Below are 23,184 nucleotides of genomic sequence, written 5' to 3' on the forward strand. Positions count from 1 at the left end.
CTAACTAGGTAGTGTGACAACTGTGGGTTGAGGGACTGAGGAAGATTTCAAAGCAAGACTTGGTAAAGCAGGAATAGCATTCAACAACCTAAATAAGATCAAGAACATCTCACATAAGACAAAACTTAAAACCTTCAACTCAAATGTGAAATCCATTCTTCTGTACGGATCTGAAACAGGTAGAACCACCACTAATACACTGAACAAATTACAAACATTCACCAAGCACTGTCTCAGACGGCTTCTGGGAGTACATTCTCACTCACGGGTGCAAGGCACGCCTCAAAATAAGTTAATGAGCCAGAAACAACTTAACTATGCACCCACTACCTTTGGTGCTCCAAAGATACGGTACGGATCTGTGGGGTGCAGGTTTGGGGGGTAACGGATTATATGTAATCATGTAACTAATTACAAAAAAACTGTAACTGTAGTCTGTTAACAGCATTTTAAAAAACAATTATCATATTACAGATACCTTTGAAAAACTACATGATTACAACATTTTCCCACAATACACAATCATTTACAGTATGCTGCAGTAAAACGTTCCAGAGTATTTTACTGTCGATAATACAAAAAGTTACCGTTGAAATTACAGTTTTCCGTTACAGTGTAGGGTTGGGCTATTCACATGTAAACTGCATGCATGTCAGAATTTAGGTAAGTGTGAATGAATTCCAACATAGTGAAAAACAACTTGCCTACAGCAGAACCAAGGTTCAGGCCAACAGTACAATGGGTAATAATGGGCCATCATCAGCTAACAAACCATCTCTTGTGTTTGTCTATGGTCTACACTTCCATAGACAAACACAAGGAATGTTGATCAATACAATATCCAGCATCCCTTTGTGTTCTGTGGTATTATGCTGGTCCCCTTGCAGTTACAACAGAATATTCTGATAGAAGCCACAAGGCAGATAAAGTAAGGTGAAGGAAGAACAACGAGAGTTGTTCAGAAATGCTCTTCTTGGTATGAAATGACCAACAAACATCATGTTTGTATAGCTTTTCGGGAAAATTTGCATGTTGTAGTTTTAGTCAGACTCAGAACACAAAACAGAAGGGAAGGAATGCCCTATTCCTGCCGTGGCCTAGGTCTATAGCACCTTCCCTTTTCCCACTGGACCATCACAGGTATATGCAAACTCATTAATCTCTCTCTCTCTTGTTGTCATTATCCATCTATCTCTCTTTCTCTCTCGCTCTTTCTCTCTCTACCCCCCCCTCCCTCTGACAAATGTATAGGGCGAGGAGGGGTAGAAACAGACTAACACTGTAGCTACATCTCAGAGTCATCCTCGTCCTCCACACCATCCTCTGTCTCTCTGATCAGGTTGGTTCACTTTCAGCTTTCATTTGTCTACTGCAGATTTTATACTGAGTTATACTGATTTTATACTGTTCATTTCAAATACAAGATAAGATAGTACTTTATTAATCCCCAAAGGGGGAAGGAAGTTGTATGTATTAGCTGGTGCAAACAAATGGGATGCATAAAGTACTAATTTATATGACCTTATTTTGTAATTGTGATGCAACGAGAGCAACTACTTTGACATCAAGAAGACAAGAACCTTGCAATTATATTGGTAAATGGCTTGAAGGTTGCCCTTGAAATTAGATAGATGTAAAGAGTTTAGTTTCAAAATGCTATATCCACAAATGTTTCACATTTGTGTTTTTTCATAATAAATTATTGCTTCCTTCATGTGTGTGTAAAATATTACTGTCCTAAGATTTTTTTTTATCATAGATTTTAGATGTGTATTAAAATGGGTTTTGTTGCAAGACGTTTATATCTATTGTTTAGCTGCAATGGAATATTCGTATCCTCTATATTTGACTGTGATATGTGGTTGTATTTATTTTACATGATGAGATATAATCTCATGTGTCAATGTCAGAATGATAAATCTTATTTGTTGAATCTCACTTTTTTGAGTCGAGACTTTAATGTTAGATACTTTAATGTCAAAATTATTGATGAGTACACCTTACAGATTCCTAACTTCAGATTCAGTGATTTTGAAGCTAGTTCAAGGATAACCCATTGTACAGGCGTTTCCCCCATTCACTTTGAATGGTTGGTGATACTTTGCCTGATACATATTCAGCATATGTAAATAGGGATTTGCTTTGTCCCCTACAGGGTATTCTGATCATTCTCCTCAGAAGAAACACCATGGTCAACAATAGCACTTCCTCTGGTACAGCATGCAACAACTCTTCCTTTTGCTGGGGCCAAAACACCAATGGCACCAATAGTTGGGGCATGTCACCATTTGGCGAGTTTTTCTGGTCATTCCTCAGCATGAGCATGGACGAGGTGATGCACCAGTGTCGCATACTTGGCAATTCCACTGTCTGGTTGAGCATCAAGATCTTCATTCTGCTTACGGGTCTCCCAGCCAACCTGGGCCTGCTGTGGATGTTGATGAGCAGCAAGAAGGCCCTATCAGCCTCCGAGGTCCTGGTCCTCAACTTGTCCATCCTGGACATTCTATACTGCCTCTGCCTGCCCATGGACATCTACAGTGCCATGCACCACGACACGTCCAAACAGATGCTCTCAGCGGCCAGAGCCATCTCGGCCCTCAACATCTTCGGCTGTCCTCTCCTTCTGGCCTGCATGTGTGTGGAGCACTATCTAGTGGCAGCGCGGCCCGTGGCCTACATGCGACTGGGGAAATGGAAGTACCACACTGGGGTGTGTGCCCTGGCCTGGCTCCTCACCCTGGTGGTGATGCTGCTGGCCTACTTCCAGGGCGTGTTCTCCATAGCTCTGTACTTGGCCATCACCATTTCAGTCCTGTTCCTGATCATGCTGCTGTGTCTGGTGGGCATCGTGTGGGTGTTGTGCCAGAGTGGGACTGGGGAGGGGTCAGGGGACAGCATGAACCTTTTGAGGAGAGCTCGGAAGAACATCTTGCTCATCCTGGTGCCCTCGGTGGTGGCCTACACTCCTCTAGTGGCCCTGGTGCCCTTCATGTCCGTGTGGCACCCAGAGAAGGAGGACCAAGTGGCTAACCGCATACACTGCTGCATCCTCCAGTTGCTCCTGGCCTTCCCCAACTTCGGCCTGTACATTGGACCCTTGTTCTACATGTCCCGCTTCAGACAGCTGCTCCCCTGCTGCAGGAAGGGGGATAATAAAGTGCTAGCAGACTCCAAGACACAGGCAGAGTAGGCAATCTTTCAGGTGTATTTAGATATACACGAAATAGTTCAATCTTCCTGTGATCCAGTATGAAATGTATATTTATGACAGTTACCAAGTTAAATATGTTTGAATCATATTTATATTTTTCTAGCCTGGGCAACACCAACTAGGCACTAACTGGTTGAATCAACATTCTTTCAATGTAATTAGTTAACGTATTGTGATGTGGAATCTGTGTGGAAAATACATTGGATTTGAAAAAAGTCAACTGTTTTGAGGGTGAAATGTTATCCACATGATTATGTCATCATGGTAACCACATTTCAACAAAGAAAAATATTGTATAAATGATGTTGAATTTGTATCTTCAATGTTATATCCACTATCAGAAAAAATATATATAAGCTGGACAGAAACTCCTACAGGAGAATGCATATATCCACAGCTACCCTTTGATCTCCCATCCAGGGTATTAACCAAGCCCAGCTATGATATTCGTCACTGATTATTACCAATGTGATATTGTGAGAATGATAGTTGCGAGATCTACATTTACTAAATAGATTCACTGTTGCTATCGAAGTCATTCCAAAGTGTAGGTTTAACAGAGTAAATGAAATGTGACCATACTTTGTAAGTCATATATCATCAGTGATGCTACAGCATTTAGGCATATAACATTTACAAAGTCATCAACAACTACTGTTTAAATTCAACCCAGAATAGACAACCAAATATCAACATTTGAAGGAGATGGTTCTTCTGCTTGGATAGTTCCATCTGTGCCACTGACTTAGTCTGGCTTTAATTCCAGTTTGTCTACAAATTAATATGTTGGATTCACATCTCCATCTCAACCAAAAATCTAAATGAAAGAATAGGACAAAATCAAATCAAACATTATTTAAAGTACATTTAAAGTTTGTTTTGATTTAGTCCTATTCTTTAACTTTTTGGTTGAGATGGAGACGTGAATCCAACACATCAATTATTAATTTGTAGACAAACTGGAATTAAAATCCAGACTAAATCAGTGGCACAGATGGAACTATCCAAGCAGAAGTAGCATCTCATTCAAATGTTGATATTTGCATGCATTGACATCCAAACACAATTCAATATCACTTTTAAAATACAATAAATAGCCTTGTAACTTGTTAACAAATTATACAGTATGTTGGATTCACGTCTCCAACTCAACCAAAAATAAAAAGTTAAAGAATGGGATTAAGCCAATGTCTTAGATTGAACTATCCAAGCAGTAGATCCATCTCCTTTAAATGTTGATATTTGGTTGCGTTGTCAACTAAACCCTATTTAATATTACTTTTGTAATACAGTAAATAGCCTAAAGTTAAGGCTATCTTACAAACTAATGTAACGTTCAACCTTAAAATTATTAACACATCCATGGTCACATTTTGAGGATACTGTAAGTATAAATGTATTCTTATGTAATCATATAATGTTCAAGATAGCATGCATACAGTACGTCTTCACAGGTCTGTGGAGATCTTCACAATTGCTGTAATAATATGCGCAGAATCTCAAACGTCATTGATCATTGTATTTTGTACACCATGTACTTTTAATGGAATCTCAACTGCAATCCAGGTAATTTGGTTCTGCAATCCAGGTAATTTGGTATTTCCATATAAAACTTTGCTGTGATTTTAAATGGTTCAAAAGAGACGTTGCTTTTCCATTGGAATTTGTTTGTGCTTTTAGATGGTTGAAAGCATAGTGATAACATATTTCGAAATGTTTAGATTGGGTGAATATAGGTTGTAATCTCATTGATCAACGTCTCAACCAAATATGACCCAGTGGGCAGTATGTTTGTGCTATTATGCCACTCCTCGTCATGCCAAACACGACGAGGAGTTGACATGATAGCACAAACAGATCTGGGAGCAGGCTAATATATTTGTCAGTGTAATGATATGAAGTTTGATATGGTATGAAATGTTCTGCTTAGAGATGTCATCCAATTAATTAAAAAGAGATGATGAAAACAGATATTTGTGGTTTTGTTGCCTCTCTTTTTTTTTCTTATTTTCTTTTGGTTTTGTTGCTTCTCACAACCTCCCTCTCCACTTCCTATTGGCTCTCACCCCGCAGAGTCAACAGAGGTAACAGACCATGGAAATATTTGCATAGTCTTTTCTTGTGACGCACCAAGGAGCTCTCATTCTTATCGTTTTCCATTCAGCGTGAAACCGAACCATGCAAATATCCTAGGAAAGATAAATATTTGGGTCTGCCATTTCACTCTCAACTCATGAAAAAAAACCAAAAAAAAACGAATTTGCCTGCTGTATAACTACTGCCGTAGCAGTGTTCTTTCTCTGTCGAGTACCTCCATAGAGTTAACACCACATGTACAATTTTGTATCAAGATAAAGTTATCTTACACAATAGGCCTATCTGTATGAATCCGCAGATGTTTACCCATAGGAAATCAATTGCTTATTGTAGGAACAAGTTGCTGGCTCTTCAAATCTTCCCAGTGCGTCAGTGTTACTACCTGATCCGATTTAATTGTGATGATTACAAAGCCGACCCATCAGAGCGGAATTCAGTTTAATATTTCAAAATAGAGTTTTTGTTTAACACACATATTGTGGATATGGGATGGGAGGACAGCCACACACGCAGTCCCCACCTGAGCTCTCTGCTGTCTCAGACTTGATGTCTATGGCTAAAAAACGGAGATAAACGTTTCCAGAACTTCCACACGACCGTCTTTGTGGACCACCTCCTCAAGCTTTGGTCTGTCCAGTGTGAGCCACAGTCTCTGCTTTATGTTTATGCCTTGGGGGTGACTATATGATGACAATGTACTAGCAGTACTTGCGAATGGCTCCACCACTGTGTTGTAGACGGCCCGGTACTCATTGACACTCAGGCCATGGATCAGCAGAGGCCGGATGGTTGGCTTGGTTGGGAGGGTTGGCTTGGTTGGCTTAGTGTTGTGCCTATTACGCACTTCGAATAGCAGAAGAGGTCTGCATGTCCTTTGGGATCCAGGGGTATATGCTTTATACTGCTTTAATGGCATTATATATACCCCTCTTTTCATCTTTCGTGGTTTGCATCTTTCCTTCTTACACTTCTGTACAAAAAGAAAAGCAGACAGAATATGAACAGATGATGGTGGAATAGAGCAGATTACTATTCCGTTTGTCAGTCAGTACAGAAGAAGGCAGACTGCAATCCCTGTAGAACAGATTTACTCAGCATTTCCATTAGTTGCAAAGTTGGAACCAGGCTAGCACAGTAGTTTGCATCATAAAATGCCTTTATTTTGATTGGGTTTATGGCAGTGCTAGCCTAGTCTCAGATCTCTTTGTGCTCGCTTGCCAACTTTGGCATGACAATGTTCATAGGAGTTCACAAGACAGCACAGAAATATCTGAGACCAAGCTATAGCAGTGCAGTGTAGCTTACCTGTCTCTGGGGATGGGTGGCAGACTGGTCTCCAGCCTCCTCTGGTCTCCTGGTGCTTGGATTCAGAGCCAGGCTTGACTGGGCACCAACACTAGCCCCCAGCCCTGACTGCTCACTCCTGGCCTTGGTGGCAGTGCCCTTTTTGACCTGGGTGCCGTTTGAACCCAGGCTTAACCTCACTGTCTGCTTCTGTTAAAGAGATGGTGATAAGAGATACAGTATGATTATGATATCCATAGGGCTTTATAAATCATTACGTCTTTTTTATTTATTTTGCCTGGGGCTACAAGTGTAGGCCAATTAAGCGTTATTTAAATCTGTCCAGAACCAATAGATGTTAAGGTAAATAATCTGATCACTTGCATTTGACTTAGAATGAGAAATGCATTTAACTACAATAACATTGCAGCATCCCCCCCCCCCATTTCTTTCTTAAATACAGTATATCAATAGAAACCATACCAATCGAAACTGTTTCAAATGCACAGCAGCAAATGATACTTATTTGAGACTAATTGCTTTCAAAACACCAATCAAAATAGAACAGTATGTTTTCCTACCTCATCCATTTAAATACATTTCTGTGAAAAGTGCTTCAACTGTTTGACAGTGTCATTTTCAGTCACTTGTTTTTTCTCAATTAACAAACAAAAACACATTCAAATGCTTGCATGTTCTAGAATGTATGAGGTGACAGAAGAATTCTAGTGTTGTGCAATGCAGTAGCACGACAACAGCATCATGTCAACAAAATGCATCTGTCTCATCCTAAAATCACATAAGAATGAGGAATAAGCGGGCTATAAAACCATAGTGCATAAATCAGACAGACAGACAGACAGACAGAACTTTTGTGTATTTTCCTCAAACACACTCAAACAGAGTAGACTATGAAAAGCAAAAACAGCCAAATGACCTGTCACGTCCTGATCATAGAAAGCTTTTATTTTCTATGGTAGAGTAGGTCAGGGCGTGACAGGGGGTTTTGTCTAGTTTATTTGTCTATGTTGGTTCTAGTTTCTTTTTTCTATGTTGGGGTTTTTGTCTAGTTTATGTATTTCTATGTGGGGTTCTAGTTTCTGTATTTCTATGTTGTTTTTTGGGATGATCTCCAATTAGGGGCAGCTGGTCATCGTTGTCTCTAATGGGGGATCATATTTAAGTTGTTGTTTTGTGGGAGATTATTTTGAGTAAGTGTATGTTGTACCGCTTCGTCACGTTTTGTTGTTTTGTTTATTTGTTTATTTGTATGTCTTGCATAGTTTCACAGTTTAAATAAAATGTGGAACGATACACACGCTGCGCCTTGGTCTCCTTCATCATACAACAAACGTGACATGACCCTACAGCTCAATCAATATGTGCCACCACAGAGCTGCACACTATCTATCAAATCCAATTGTATTTGTCACATGCTTTGTAAACAACAGGTATAGACTAACAGTGAAATGCTTACTTACTTATTCACAACAATGCAGAGAGAGAAAAACAATTATAACACCAGGAATAAATACACAATGAGTAATGATAACTTGCCTATATACACAGGGTTCCAGTACTGAGATGATATGCAGGGGTACGAGGTCATTGAGATAGATATGTACATATAGGTAGAGGTAAAGTGACTAGGCAACAGGATAGATAATAAACAGTAACAGCAGCGTATGTGATGAGTCAAAAGAGTTAGTGCAATTTGGTTAACTATTTAGTAGTCTTATGGCTTGGGGGTAGAAAATATTCAGGGTCCTGTTGGTTCCAGACTTGGTGCATCGGTACCGCCTGCCATGCGGTAGCAGAGCGAATAGTCTGTGACTAGGGTGGCTGGGGTTTTAGGGCCTTCCTCTGACACTGCCTGGTATAGAGGTCCTGGATGGCAGGGAGCTCGGCCCCAGTGATGTACTGGGTCGTACGCACTACCCTCTGTAGCGCCTTGCGGTCGGATGCCAAGCAGTTGCCATACTAAGCGGGGATGCAGTCAGTCAAGATGCTCTCAATGGTGCAGCTGTATAACATTTTGAGGATCTGAGGGCCCATGGCAAATCTTTTCAGCCTCTCTTCACGACTGTGTTGGTGCGTGTGGACTTTGTTCATTCCTTAGTGATGTGGATGGGGGCGTGCTCGGCCCTCCATTTCCTGTAGTCCACGATCAGCTCTTTTGTCTTGCTGATGTTGAGGGAGAGGTTGTTGTCCTGGCACCACAGTGCCAGGTCACTGACCTCTTTATAGGCGGTCTCATCGTCGTCAGTGATCAGGCCTACCACCTTCGTGTTGTCAGCAAACGTAATAATGGTGTTGAGAGTCGTGCACGGCCACACAGTCGTGGGTGAACAGGGAGTACAGTAGGGGACTAAGCACGCACCCCTGAGGGGCCCCCGTGTTGAGGGTCAGCATGGCGGATGTGTTGTTGCCTACCCTCTCCACCTGGGGGCGGGCCGACAGGAAGTCCTGGATCCAGTTGCAGAGGGAGGAGTTCAGTCCAGTGGTATTAAGTACTTAAGTAAAAATATTTTTATGTCCTACTTAAGTAGTTTTTCTGTACTTTACTATTTACATTTTGCAAGCTTTTACTTTTACTTCGCTACACTCCTGAAGAAAATAATGTGCTTCTTACTCCTTACATTTTCCCTGACACCCAAAAGTACTCTTTACATTTTGACAGGAAAATGGTTGAATTCACACACTCAAGAGAACATCGCTGGTCATCCCTACTGCCTCTGATCTGGCGGACTCACTAAACACAAATTCTTTGTTTGTAAATTATGTTTGAGTGTGCCCAAATGTGTACAAGCACAAGGAAAACGCAACAAGTACAGATGCAACTGAACAAGCCCAATTAAGGTCCTAGGCTCCCAATGAATGGCATGATTATTTATTTACAAGTTCATTGCAATTTGCTCTTTAGCTTCATCTGTTCAGTACCTGACAGAGCACACGAGTAGACCTGGGTGTTCATTTCAATGCCTTAGGAAGGTCCAAAATCGTCCTCCTAAAAGATAGACTAGATCCTATATGCAAAACGTAACTCAATGAAAGTGCAAGTGTCCGCTGTCATCATTCTTGCTGACTTCAAGTTCAGTAGCCATAGGGTACTATGGGTCGAGATGCCCTCTGGGGTAAGACGCCCCCACTGTAATTCTCACAAACACCACAAGATGTCACTGTCACTTTTTTAAACAGTTTTTCTGGCTGCCACTAGTCTTGATCAACTACAAATGTCCTCTGTTTCATCAACATTTTTGAAGTCACTCCATCAAAATGATTTTGAGGTAAATGTATCTAATTTTTTAGCTTTTAGAAAAAGTTGTGGATATAATCCAATGAAGCTAGATCCATAATTGTTTTTTAAATATACATATCTTAAAGTACATTATCCACTTGTTTGGAGATACAATTTTTAAAATTGTTTTTGAGTAAAGTAGCAATATGTTAGGTTAGCATGTTTGGGGCACAGCCACAGCCATTTTGGTGGCTTACAAGTTTTCACTGGCTCTTTCGAATGTGACCTGGTGAGTCATATCCTCAAAAATGATGAGATATTGGAAAACTTGCCTTTGACCTGGCGGAGAGGATGGGAATCCAAAACACATTTAATAAAGAAAGGCAGTTGGATGACATAGACTGGTTTTAAGGCTTTATGAAGCGTCACCCAGAATTATCCGTCTGTATGGCGCAGCTGTCTACGGCACTGCATCTCAGCGCGAGAGGCGTCACTACAGACACCCTAATTTGAATCTAGGCTGTATCACAAATGGCCGTGATTGAGAGTCCCATAGGGCGGTACAAAATTGGCCCAGTGTCGTCCGATTTTGCCCGGTGTAGGCATGACTTGCCTAGTTAAATAAAGGTTTAAAAAATATATACAAAATAAGAAATAAATTAAAATATAAATTTTAAAAATCCCACAAGCAAACAGTCTGGCTTGAGCTGCTTCACACCCACAATGACCTCTATCCCTGCCACAACCTCCGCCACTACCTCCACCCCACATCCTTCCCAGCACTCACAGTGACCTTGCTCTGAATGTTGGTAAGAAAAAGAAACTAAGAAGCAAGGAAATAAACAAAGGGAGAAAGAAACCTGTGGCACTGAATAAAGCTGTGGCGCCACTGAAAAAGGTTGTTCCAGTTTCCAAAACCACAATAAACACCCTAAAAGAAGGGGATGAAGAATGCTTGTCCTGTAACGAGCTCTTCTCTTTTACCGGTGGGGACTGGATACAGTGCGAGATGTATCAGAGGTGGGCCCACGAGCTATGCTCAAGTTTAACTGGCGTGGGATTCATTTGCGACCTTTGTGTCAATAAAACATTCTGGGAAAATGCCATTGTGTTAAGTTATTGTTATGAAATGTTTTACCCCCTAGAGTCGATGTCCGCGCACCTACGGAAATCGAATTAGCATTATACATACTTCTGCCAACTTCTGTCTGTAGCGTCCGAACAGTTTGGGTTACACACTAATATGACCCCTCTGTGGAAAGGTGAGACTCTCACGAACACGTACATTGTTTTGCACTAGGAAGCCCACAGGCTTCACAAGACTTGTCTGAAGGTCCCCCGCTACCAGTTGAAAAAATGAATGGAAGTACGGTACCAGTCCAAAAGTTTGGACACACCTACTCATTCAAGGGTTTTTCTTTATTTTTACTATTTTCTACATTGTAGAATAATAGTGAATACATCAACACTATGAAACAACACATATGGAATCATGTAGTAGACCAAAAAGGTGTTAAACATTTTATATTTTAGATTCTTCAAAGTAGCCTCCCTTTGCCTTGATGATAGCTTTGCACACTCTTGGCATTCTCTCAACCAGCTTCATGAGGTAGTCACCTGGAATGCATTTCAATTAACAGGTGTGTCTTGTTAAAAGTTAATTTGTGGAATTTCTTTCCTTCTTAATGAATTTGAGCAGAAGATAGCCCTATTTGGTAAAAGAACAAGTCCATATTATTGCAAGAACATCTCAAATAAGCAAAGAGAAATGACAGTGTGTCATTACTTTATGACATGAAGGTCAGTCAATCCGGAAAATTTCAAGAACTTTGAAAGTTTCTTCAAGTGCAGTCGCAAAAACCATCAAGAGCTATGATGAAACTGGCTCTCATGAGGACCGTCACAGGAAAGGAAGACCTAGAGTTACCTCTGCAGCAGAGGATAAGTTCATTAGAGTTAACTGCACCTCCGATTGCAGCCCAAATAAATGCTTCACAGAGTTCAAGTAACAGACACATCTCAACGTCAACTGTTCAGACGAGACTGCGCGAATCAGGCCTTCATGGTTGAATTGCTGCAAAGAAACTACTACTTAAGGACACCAATAAGAAGAAGAGACTTGATTGGGCCTAGAAACACGAGCAATGGACATTAAACCAGTGGAAATCTGTCCTTTGTTTTGATGAGTCCAAATTTGAGATTTTTGGTTCCAACCTACGTGGTTCCAAACACCGTGGTTCCAACCGCAGTGTCTTTGTGAGTAGGTGAACAGATGATCCCTACATGTGTGGTTCCTACTGCGAAGCATGGAGGAGGAGTTGTGATGGTGTGGGGATGCTTTGCTGTTGACACTGTCTGTGATTTATTTAGAATTCAAGGCACACGTAACCAGCATAGCTACCACGGCATTCTGCAGAAATACGCCATCCCATCTGGTTTGCGCTTAGTGGGACTATCATTTGTTTTTCAACAGGACAATGACCCAACACACCTCCAGGCTGCGTAAGTGTCGCGCCCTTATCTGTTTCACCTGTCCTTGTGATTGTCTCCACCCCCTCCAGGTGTCGCTTATTTTCCCCAGTATATTTATCCATGTGTTTCCTGTCTCTCTGTGCCAGTTCCTCTTGTATGTTCAAGTCAACCAGCGTGTTTTCCTGTGCTCCTGCTTTTTCCATTCTCTTTTTGCTAGTCCTCTCGGTTTTTACCCTTGCCTGTTTCTGGAATCTGTTCTCGCCTGCCTGACAATTCTGCCTACCTGCCACTCTGTACCTCCTGGACTCTGAACTGGTTTTGACCTTTTGCCTGTCCACAACCATTCTCTTGCCTACCCTTTTGGATTATAATAAATATCAAAGACTCAAACCATCTACCTCCTGTGTCTGGGTCTCACCTTGTGCCCTTATAGTAAGGGCTATTTGACCAAGTGATGGAGTGCTGCATCAGATGACCTGGACTCCACAATCACCTGACCTCAACCCAATTGAGATGGTTTGGGATGAGTTGTACTACAGGGTGAAGGAAAAGCAGCCAACAGGTTCTTAGCATATGTGGGAACTCCTTCAAGAAAAGCATTCTAGGTGAAGCTGGTTGAGAGAATGCCAAGAGTGTGCAAAGCTGTCATCAATGCAAATGGTGGCTACTTTGAAGAATATAAAATATAAAATATATTTAGATTTGTTTAACAATTTTTTTGGTTACTACATTATTCCAAATGTGTTATTTCATAGTTTTAATGTCTTCACAATTATTCTATAGCAAAAATAGCAAAAATAAAGAAAAACCCTTCAATGAGTAGGTGTGTCTAAACTTTTGACTGGTACTGTATATATGGAGATGTAACGGCTGTCAAATGGAGTAGACCAAGGTGCAGCGTGGTTAGTGCTCATCATGTATTTATTTGATCTGAACACTGAAACAAAGACACAAGAAACGACAGCCAAACAGTTCTGTCAGGTAAATAATACAAAACAGAAATAAACCACCCACAAAACACAATGAGAAACCCCTACATAAATATGGTCTCTAATCAGAGGAAATGAGATTCAGCTGCCTCCAATTAGAGACCAACCCCAAACAATTCCAACATAGAAACAGAACAACTAGATATTTAAACATAGAAAAAATAACATAGATCAACCCAAAACACACAAAACAAACACCCCCTGCCACGCCCTGACCAAACTATCATAACAAAATGACCCCTTACTGGTCAGGACGTGACAGGAGACTGTGAAGTGAAAAAAATAAGGGGTTAAATATATGTAAAAAATTATATATAATTTTTCCTGATCTTTCTTATACAGTATCCCTCAGATCTAGGACAGACACTTCAGAACAAACTTCCTTTTGAATTTTTGAGGGACTATCTGTTTTTCCATGTAGTAATGTTACGGCTGTCGTATAGAGGAGACCAAGGCGCAGCGTGTAGAGTGCTCATCGTTATATATTTTAATGGAAACGAACACTAGACAAAATAACAAAAATGACAGCCAACAGTTCCGTCAGGTTTACAAACTAAACAGAAAGTAACTACCCACAAAAACAACCAGACCGTGGATCATCGCCGGAGGCTCTGGATCGCCAACCGCCGCTGAAGACTCTGGGCTGAAGGCCGCCGCTGAAGACTCCGGGCTGCGGACCGCCGTTGAAGACTCCGGGCTGCGGACCGCCGTTGAAGACTCCGGGCTGCGGACCGCCGGTGAAGACTCCGGGCTGCGGACCGCCGGTGAAGACTCCGGGCTGCGGACCGCCGGTGAAGACTCCGGGCTGCGGACCGCCGGTGAAGACTCGGGGCTGCTGAGGCTCCGGACTGGGGAGCGTCGCTGGAGGCTCCAGACTGGGGAGCGTCCCTGGAGGCTCCAGACTGGGGAGCGTTGCTGGAGGCTCCAGACTGGGGAGCATCGTTGGAGGCTCCGTACTGATGAGCGTCGCTGGAGGCTCCGGACTGAGGAGTGTCGCTGGAGGCTCAGGACTGAGGAGCGTTTCCGGAGGCTCCGGACAGTGAAGCGTCATTATAGGTTCCGGACTAGGGACCGTTGCTGCAGGCTCCATGCCATGGATCATCTCTACAGGTTCCGTGCCATGGATCATCACTGGAGGCTTCGTGCCATGGATCATCTCTACAGGTTCCGGGCCATGGATTATCCCTACAGGCTTCGTGCCATGGATTATCCCTACAGGCTCCGGAGCATGGATAATCCCTACAGGCTTTTTGCCATTGATTATCTCTACAGGCTCCGGGCCATGGATCATCACTAGAGGCTTCGTGCCATGGATCATCTCTACAGGCTTCGGACCATCGATTATCACTGGAGGCTTTATTCGTGGAGCTGGAACAGGTCTCACCGGACTGGGGAGACGCACTGAGGACCGAGTGCTCAAAGCAGGCACCGGCCGTACTGGGCTATGGAGGCATACTGGAGGAAGAGTGCGAGGAGCAGGCACAGGACGTACTGGGCTATGGTGGCGCACTGGAGGGAGAGTGCGCGGAGCAGGCACAGGACGTACTGGGCTCTGGAGGCGCACTGGAGTGAGAGTGCGAGGACCAGGCACAGGACGTACTGGGCTATGGAGGCGCACTGGAGGTCTGAAGCTTAGGGCTGGCACACCCCATCCTGGCTGGATGGTTATTCTCGCCCAGCAAGGGTGGAGCGTTGGTACAGGACAAACTGTGCTGCGCTGGTGAACGGGGGGTGCTGTGCATAGAGCAGGTGCAGGATAACCTGGGCCGAAGAGACGCACTGGAGACCAGATACGCTGAGCCGGCTCACTTCTTCCTGGCTGACGGCCAACTCTAGCACGGCAACGGTGAGGAGCTTGTACCGAGCGCACCGGGCTGTGAGTGCGCATGGACGACACAGTGCGCATCACCGCATGACACGGTGCTTGTTCAGTCACTCGCTCCCCTCGGTAAGCACGGGGAGTTGGCTCAGGTCTTAAAACCGCCTTAGCCAATCTACCCGTGTGCCCACCCAAAAAAATGTTTTGCCGCTGCCTCTCGGCCTCCTGTTGCCTTCCTAGCCGTTCCTCCCAGTATCGCCGTTCCGCCTTCGCTGCCTCTATCTCCTCCGGCGGGTGGCGATACTCTCCTGGCCTTGTCCAAGGTCCTGCCCCATCTAGGATCTCTTCCCAGGTCCAGTCTTCTGAACCACGCTGCTTGGTCCCACTCGTCTTCCTGGGGAGTGCACGCTGCTTGGTCCGTTGGTGGTGGGTAGTTCTGTTACGTGCGTCGTATAGAGGAGACCAAGGCGCAGCGTGTAGAGTGCTCATCGTTATATATTTTAATGGAAATGAACACTAGACAAAATAACAAAAATGACAGCCAACAGTTCCGTCAGCTTTACAAACTAAACAGAAAGCAACTGCCCACAAAAACAAAGGTAAAAACAGGCTGCCTAAGTATGGCTTCCAATCAGAGACAACGATAGACAGCTGCCTCTGATTGGAAACCATACCCGGCCAAAACATAGAAAACAAAACATAGAATGCCCACCCACCTATCACACGCTGACCTAACTAAACAAAGAAAACACAGCTCTCCTAGGTCAGAGCGTGACAAGTAAATTGTTATTCTATGCGTTTGTATCGGCTACTAGCAGTAAGGCCAAATAATAAACTATTGAACTCTTACCCTGGTAGCTGGGCAAAAAGCCCCTTTCATAAAAAATACATTTTATTAAATAACAAAGAATCTGTTAACTGTAGTCATTTATTTTCCTTTGTAGTTACTTACCCTAAGCACCCTAATAGAGGCGTCTTACCCCATGTTACCCTACAAGCAGAAGAGACGATTCTGTTCTCAATTAAAGAGAGTAGGCTATAGCCTTTGCATGGGCAGAGAGAAACGGGCACTTTATCTGTCCAAGGAAATTTACTCCCTAAATATGGTTTGGCTAGTTTACTACGTTGCCTACAAATACATATTGATCACCCATATTGTCACAGGCGTCGTAGTGAACAGAACAAGGTGCAGCGTGTAGAGTGCTCATTCTTACTTATTTATTGAGAACACTTAAACAAAGAAAAAACAAACGACAGCCAACAGTTCCGTAAGGTACACAGACTATACGGAAAACAACCACCCACAAAACCCAAAGGAAAACAGGCTGCCTAAGTATGGCTTCCAATCAGAGACAACGAAAGACACCTGCCTCTGATTGGAAACCATACTCGGCCACACATGGAAAATGAAACATAGAAACAGAAAACTAGAACAAATTCCCCTAGAAACAAACCAACCACAAAACACACAAAACAATCCCCCTGCCACGCCCTGACCATTCTACTATGGCAAATGACCCTTTTCACTGGTCAGGACATGACACATATGTGTAATTGTTCCCGAAAATCGAGAAAATGCAAGTATCTCTAACTCTGCTCTCTTTAAACTAAGACTAGTAATACCAATAGCCTAATATAATGGCCCACTCTGCTAATATAACACATTTCTTAGGTTTTGTTTTGCATTTTGATATTGCCTATAGGGCGCAAAATTGCTGGGACCATGGCTGGCAAGTGAGCTGCGTCACATACGCCTAAAATAACATTGCTGGACTGTGATTGGGTTCGGGACCGGACCAGTTCTTGCTGTAGCGGGTGGGAGTCGGACAGAAAGCCAACGGGTGCGGCATGAAAAGCTACGGATGCGGGCGGGGAGCGGGATGAAGAAATCAGTCCCGCGCAGACCTCTACCTCTACGGACAAAAGCTATTGACAAACTGTCAGTGAGTGTAGGCTTGTGTACTGTAGGCTCAAAATGTACCCAACTAAACCAGCAGAGGGTGATCAAATACAGTATGTCGTCTGCGTCAATCTCTGTAACTGTCCGTTCGTCACTAATAAAATAAAATCAAATAGTATTAGTCACATGCGCCGAATACAACAGGTGTAGACCTTACAGTGAAATGCTTACTTAATGCTTACGTAACCCTAACCAACAATGCAGTTAAAAATAAAGTAACAAATAATTAAAGCGCAGCAGTAAAGTAACAATAGCGAGACTATATATATGGGGGTACCGGTACAGAGTCAATGTTAGAGGCCTTCCTCTGACATCGCCTGGTATAGAGGTCCTGGATGGCATTAAGCGTTCGCACTACCCTCTGTAGTGCCTTGTGGTCGGAGGGCCGAGCAGTTGCCATACCAGGCAGTGATGCAACCAGTCAGGATGCTCTCGATGGTGCAGCTGTAGAACCTTTTGAGGATCTGAGGAACCATGCCAAATCTTTTCAGTCTCCTGAGGGGGAATAGGTTTTTTTGTCGTGCCCTCTTCGCGTACAATAGCTCTATGACATTTACTAGGTGTTGTCCGCGTGGTCTGTTATGACCCAAAATGCTGTATTTTATTTAAGCAAGGTGGTCATCTCCCTCTTCATCTTGTAAATAAAAGGGATGACAGACAGTGGTTTTCAGGTTTTAAAAAAAAGAAGCTTTATCTCAAGCGAAGGACACAGCACTCATTCGCACAAGACAGCCTTATTTGTTGACCATTCCAAAGAAAAGTGAAGGTGAAGGATCAACAATGAAATGTTCTAGTTTCTTATTTTACTGTACTTTCCACAATACATTTGAAATGATAGACTCCAAAAAAAGATATACCCTATTTGAAAGGATTATGCGCCTGTAAAATGTACACTTGATGCATTCATTCGTCATGGACCGCCTGCTACATTAGACAGCAGGTAGATATCAGATTTAAAAAACAAAAATCGAATGATGTGGATTCGCCGCGTGTGCGGGCTATTATTGTAGCGGTTGCTTGGCAGTGTCGGCAGTATCAGCAGCATAGCTTTCCCATGGGACTGCCGGGGACGTAGAGAGGAAAAAATAGCAGCAAGGAGATGCGGGCGGCGAGCGCTGCGCGCCACTCACACGTTTGGCAAAATGCCCTTGTAGTCTACTTCTCTCACCCTCGAGCTACTCTACAGCCCTCACTAGCACTAATAAGTGAATTCAGCAGACACAAACCCCAAAAAAGGTGACTGAGTTAATGGAACGTATGGCGAGAAGCAATGAGGTACATTTGATGAAAATGGTATTTGCAAACATATGCGAAATCTGAGTTTTCAGTCGTGATGCTAAATCAACAAACTCGAGCGGGAGGAAATTGACTCTGCAGACACAGCGTCCAAGCCTGATGGTGATTGCAACGGAGGTGAGTTGGCAAATAACACCTTATTACCACGTTATTACTATGTTTTATACAATGTTATAGGCCATCACCTATGTATGCTGAAATGGTTAGGTTATATTTTCGGTAAATACTGTATGTGAAACCAGGCTATCTGAATGAGAAAATAATGAGATTTTATTTTGTGTTGTTTGGATTTCGAAATAATTTCAACAACAGAGGAAATTATATGTTTTGCATGCATACCAAACACTGCATTGTGTATAAACTACTTGTAGGCTGCTTTATTTATTCATATTTTCCTGATTTTTCATTTTACATTTCACTGTGGAATGGCATTGTGCATAAGTTCTCTGGAGATATGGGAGATATGTTAAATAAATACATTCATTGAAATTCATTTGAAAGACTTTCTGATAGTCAGTCAGTCCCCATGTTATGCAAACACCCAGTTTATATATGAACCTAGCAAGCTAAAAGATATACAGTCATGTCAAGCTTCATTCATTGCCATAGGTTTAGATTAAGAAATCATATCATGATTGTTTGCCAGGCATTGGCTGTGCGGCACTATTCAGAGGAAGAAGACATCAATATCTTCAAAGTGTCTCTCTTTGACAGCTCACAGAAGGGACTGGGGATTGAGCCATAAAGAATCTAACAAATATCATATCCTCTCTGTCATGAATGAAGAGTAGTGGTGGAGAGAAAGAGAAAGACAAAGAGAGAGGACATATCCCCACTGTCATGAATAAAGACTGATAGAGAGTGGTAGAGAGAGAGGAAAGGGGATATTGGTCTTTCACCCGTCTCCTCTGTGAAAAGTACACTTGAATGACCTGTCGTGAATGGAGAGTAGTGGTACAGAAAGGAGACAGAGGGGATTCAAACAGATATCATCCCTGTCGTGAATGGAGAGTAGTGGTACAGAAAGGAGACAGAGGGGATTCAAACAGATATCATCCCTGTCCTGAATGGAGAGTAGTGGTACAGAAAGGAGACAGAGGGGATTCAAACAGATATCATCCCTGTCGTGAATGGAGAGTAGTGGTAGAGAGGGGATATTCGTCCTTTCACTTCTTCCTGTCTCCTCTGTCAAAAGAAGACTTGAATGACCTGCGCTCTGATCACACTGAATTATTTCTCTCCTCCTGGCTATAAATAGTCTCATCCTCTCTGTGCTGTGGGCACCTCATGGCCCCTGGCCTGGGAATCTGTGCACTCCAGGCAGGGCTGTGCCTGTGGAATCGGCACACACACACGCACACACGCACACATACGCACACACACGCACACACACACGCACACACACACACACACACACACACACACACACACACACACACACACACACACACACACACACACACACACACACACACACACTGCCTGAACACATACGCACACACACACACACGCACGCACGCACGCACACACACACGCACGCACGCACGCACACACACACACACACACACACACACACACACACACACACACACACACACTGCCTGAACACATACGCACACACACACACACACACACACACACACACACACACGCACGCACGCACGCGCACGCACGCACGCACGCACGCACGCACGCACGCACGCACACACACACACACACACACACACACACACACACACACACACACACACACACACACACACACACACATACAAACACACTCCAGTTGGTACACTGTAAGAGCAGTGAACTATGCCGGCCTGTACAGGGATGACCAATCTTAACAATTACACAAAAAACGTTATATATCATGACAGTATTAACCAATTCGTCATGAGCTGATATATGTTATGGTACCTTAACATCCTAATAACATCTATTGGCAAGTATTTTAGAGACGACTGATAGCATATAGCTTCCTAAATGGCATTACATTCACTATCGCACCACAACATGAGCTGGAAATACCAAGCCTAATTTCAAACCCACTTTCTTTGAAGTGTGCTGTTCACTAAATCTGTATTAGGATTCAGTTATCATAAAGACCTTTAAAAGGTTAGCTTATAACGCCCCCTCTCACAGAAGAAAAGGTATACTTCCATCTTCCTCTAATGAGGAAAGCTACACGACTTGATTATTCATCTGGGATGTCAAATAATCCCCCCAAAGAACTGAGATCCATTAATGATACATTGTAAAAGATCCCCTTACGTCGGTCTCAGAAAGAAAGGTGACGCCCCTCTGCTTGTTTTGTTGTCTCTCCAAGTCAACATAACCTGGCCCAGAGAGTAGCAGCAGCGTCAACCCACAAAGACCTTTACTGTCACTAGGTTGTGGTTCTTTGGTTCCTTGGGACAGGACTAGACAGAGGTGATCCGGATGGATTCATGCGTGTGTCACCAAATGGCACTCTGCTCCCTATGTTGTCCACTACTTTTGACCAGGGCCCATAGGGCTCTCGTCAAACGTGGTGCAATCGACCCTAGTCAAAAGTAGTGCACTATATAGGGATAGGGTGCCATTTGGGACGCTATGTTGGTTAGGAATGTGAGGTGTTCAATGGCTTCCTTCCTTCCATTTGGAGGAATCAAGACCCCAGGGATCCCTGATGCATATTTTAGCACTATGCTAATAGATGCTAAGCATCCTCAGAGAGCTGTGATGTTTTAGAACAAATCAGTTTTAGTGCTTTAATGTGGAGTAGAGTTACTTTAGCTCTTCTCCTCTCAAGTTGTCTGTGTTTGTTTTGGTTGACTATGTTCCTATGAATTCCTTTGAAGGGTTCCAAGCTCTCTGGAAACCAAAAGGAATTATATTTTAGAGACTAAGGAAGAAGCTGATTTACAGTGCCTTCAGAAAGTATTCATACCCATTGACTTATTCCACATTTTGTTGTCAACAGCCTGAATTCAAAATGGATTAAAAAATATATATATTCTCACCCATCTACACACAATACCCCATAATGACAAAGTGAAAACATGGTTTTAGAATTTTTTGCACATTTTGAAAAGGAAATACAGAAAAATCTCATTTACATAAGTATTCACAACCCTGAGTCAATACATGTTAGAATCACCTTTGGCAGCGATTACAGCGGTGAGTCTTTCTGGGTGTCTCTAAGAGCTTTGCACACATGGATTGTACAATATTTGCACATTATTATTAAAATAATTATTCTAGCTCTGTCAAGTTGGTTGCTGATCATTGCTAGACAGCCATTTTCAAGTCTCGCAATAGATTTTGAAGCAGATTTAAGTAAAAACTGTAACTAGGCCACTCATTTCATTTCATCTTGGTCAGCAACTCCAGTGTATATTTGACCTTGTGTTTTAGGTTGTTGTCCTGCTGAAAGGTGAATTGATTTCCCAGTGTCTGGTGGAAAGCAGACTAAACCAGGTTTTCCTCTAGGATTTTGCTTGTGCTTTGCTCCATTCCGTTTATTAAGTCCTTAATGATTACAAGCATACCCATAACATGATGCAGCCACCACTATGCTTGAAAATATGAACAGTGTGTCACGTATGTTCCCTCCCCGGCCAGTAGGTCACCAGGCTGCTCATTATGGCGCACACCTGTCACCATCGTTACACGCACCTGCGCACCTGTGCATCATCAGACTCACCTGGACTCCATCACCTCCTTGATTACCTGCCCTATTTCTGTCACTCCCTTTGGTTCCTTCCCCAGGCGTCTTTGTTTCTGTTTCCGTTTCATGTCTGTGCATTGTTTGTGTTTCTTGTTTTGTATTATGTTTCGTTTATTGATTAAATTATTCACTCCCTGAACTTGCTTCCCGACTCCCAGCGCACACGTTACAGAATGACGCCTCACCGAAGGGAAGCGTCAGGGGGTGTTTTCATTTTTTTTGTCTTGGAGGTGATGTCGGGTCCGAGCGTCTGAACTGGAGGATCCTAGGAGGCCTCAGCCGGTTTGTCGGGTTCCCCTGCCTCAGCTGGCTCGATAGGTTCCCATGCCTCAGCTGGTGAACAGGTTCCCGTGCCTCGACCGAGGCAACTGGGGAGGTCTCAGCCGGCTCATCAGGCTCTCACGCCTCAGCCGGTTCGTCAGGATTCTGCACCTCAGCGGAGGCGACCGGTCCGCTCCGGATCCCCGGGATCGTCCCTTTGGCTGGCGTCCTGTGGCTGGAGCCGAACGTGCCGGGGAGGGGGTACCGCCACATATGCTCTCTCTCCGGCACTCTAGGTCGCCATGCTCCCGCATCTTAGCCGGACTGACAGGTTTCCTGTGCCTCAGCAGAGGTGTCAGCTCCTGAAACCCGGGATTGTCATTTTGGTTGGCGTCCTGCGGTTGGGGCCGTGTGTCGGGGAGGGGGTACTGTCATGTATGCTACCTCTCCGGCCTCTAGGTCACCAGGCTGCTCGTTATGGCGCACACTTGTCACCATCGTTACGCACACCTGCGTGTCATCAGACTCACCTGGACTCCATCACCTCCTTGATTACCTGCCCTATATATGTCACTCCCTTTGGTTCCTCCCCCAGGCTTCATTGTTTCTGTTTCCGTTTCATGTCAGTGCGTTGTTCATGTTTCTTGTTTTGTTTATTAAATTATGCACTCCCTGAACTTGCTTCCCGACTCCCAGCGCACACGTTACACAGTGGTACTCAGTAATGTGTTGTATTGGATTTGCCCCGAACGTAACACTTTGTATTCAAGATAAAAAGTGAATTGCTTTGCCAAATGTTTTGCATTATTACTTTAGTTCCTTGTTTCAAACAGGATGCATGTTTT

General features: G+C 43.4%; 1 protein-coding gene across 1 annotated transcript; it reads right to left on the minus strand.

The window, feature by feature from the left end:
• Window positions 1-5,699: 5,699 nt before the first annotated feature.
• On the minus strand, window positions 5,700-7,261 carry LOC106573162 (uncharacterized). Its single transcript, XM_014147872.2, has 3 exons — window positions 7,177-7,261; window positions 6,617-6,805; window positions 5,700-6,281 (listed from the first exon to the last, which is right to left on the minus strand). Exons 1-3 carry the CDS (start codon window positions 7,183-7,185, stop codon window positions 5,868-5,870), a joined length of 612 nt encoding a protein of 203 aa, XP_014003347.1. The 5' UTR covers window positions 7,186-7,261; the 3' UTR covers window positions 5,700-5,867.
• Between the last annotated feature and the right edge of the window lie 15,923 nt (window positions 7,262-23,184).

The sequence above is a fragment of the Salmo salar genome, chromosome ssa16 (genome assembly GCF_905237065.1).
Source record: "Salmo salar chromosome ssa16, Ssal_v3.1, whole genome shotgun sequence".
Classification (NCBI taxonomy): Eukaryota; Metazoa; Chordata; class Actinopteri; order Salmoniformes; family Salmonidae; genus Salmo; species Salmo salar.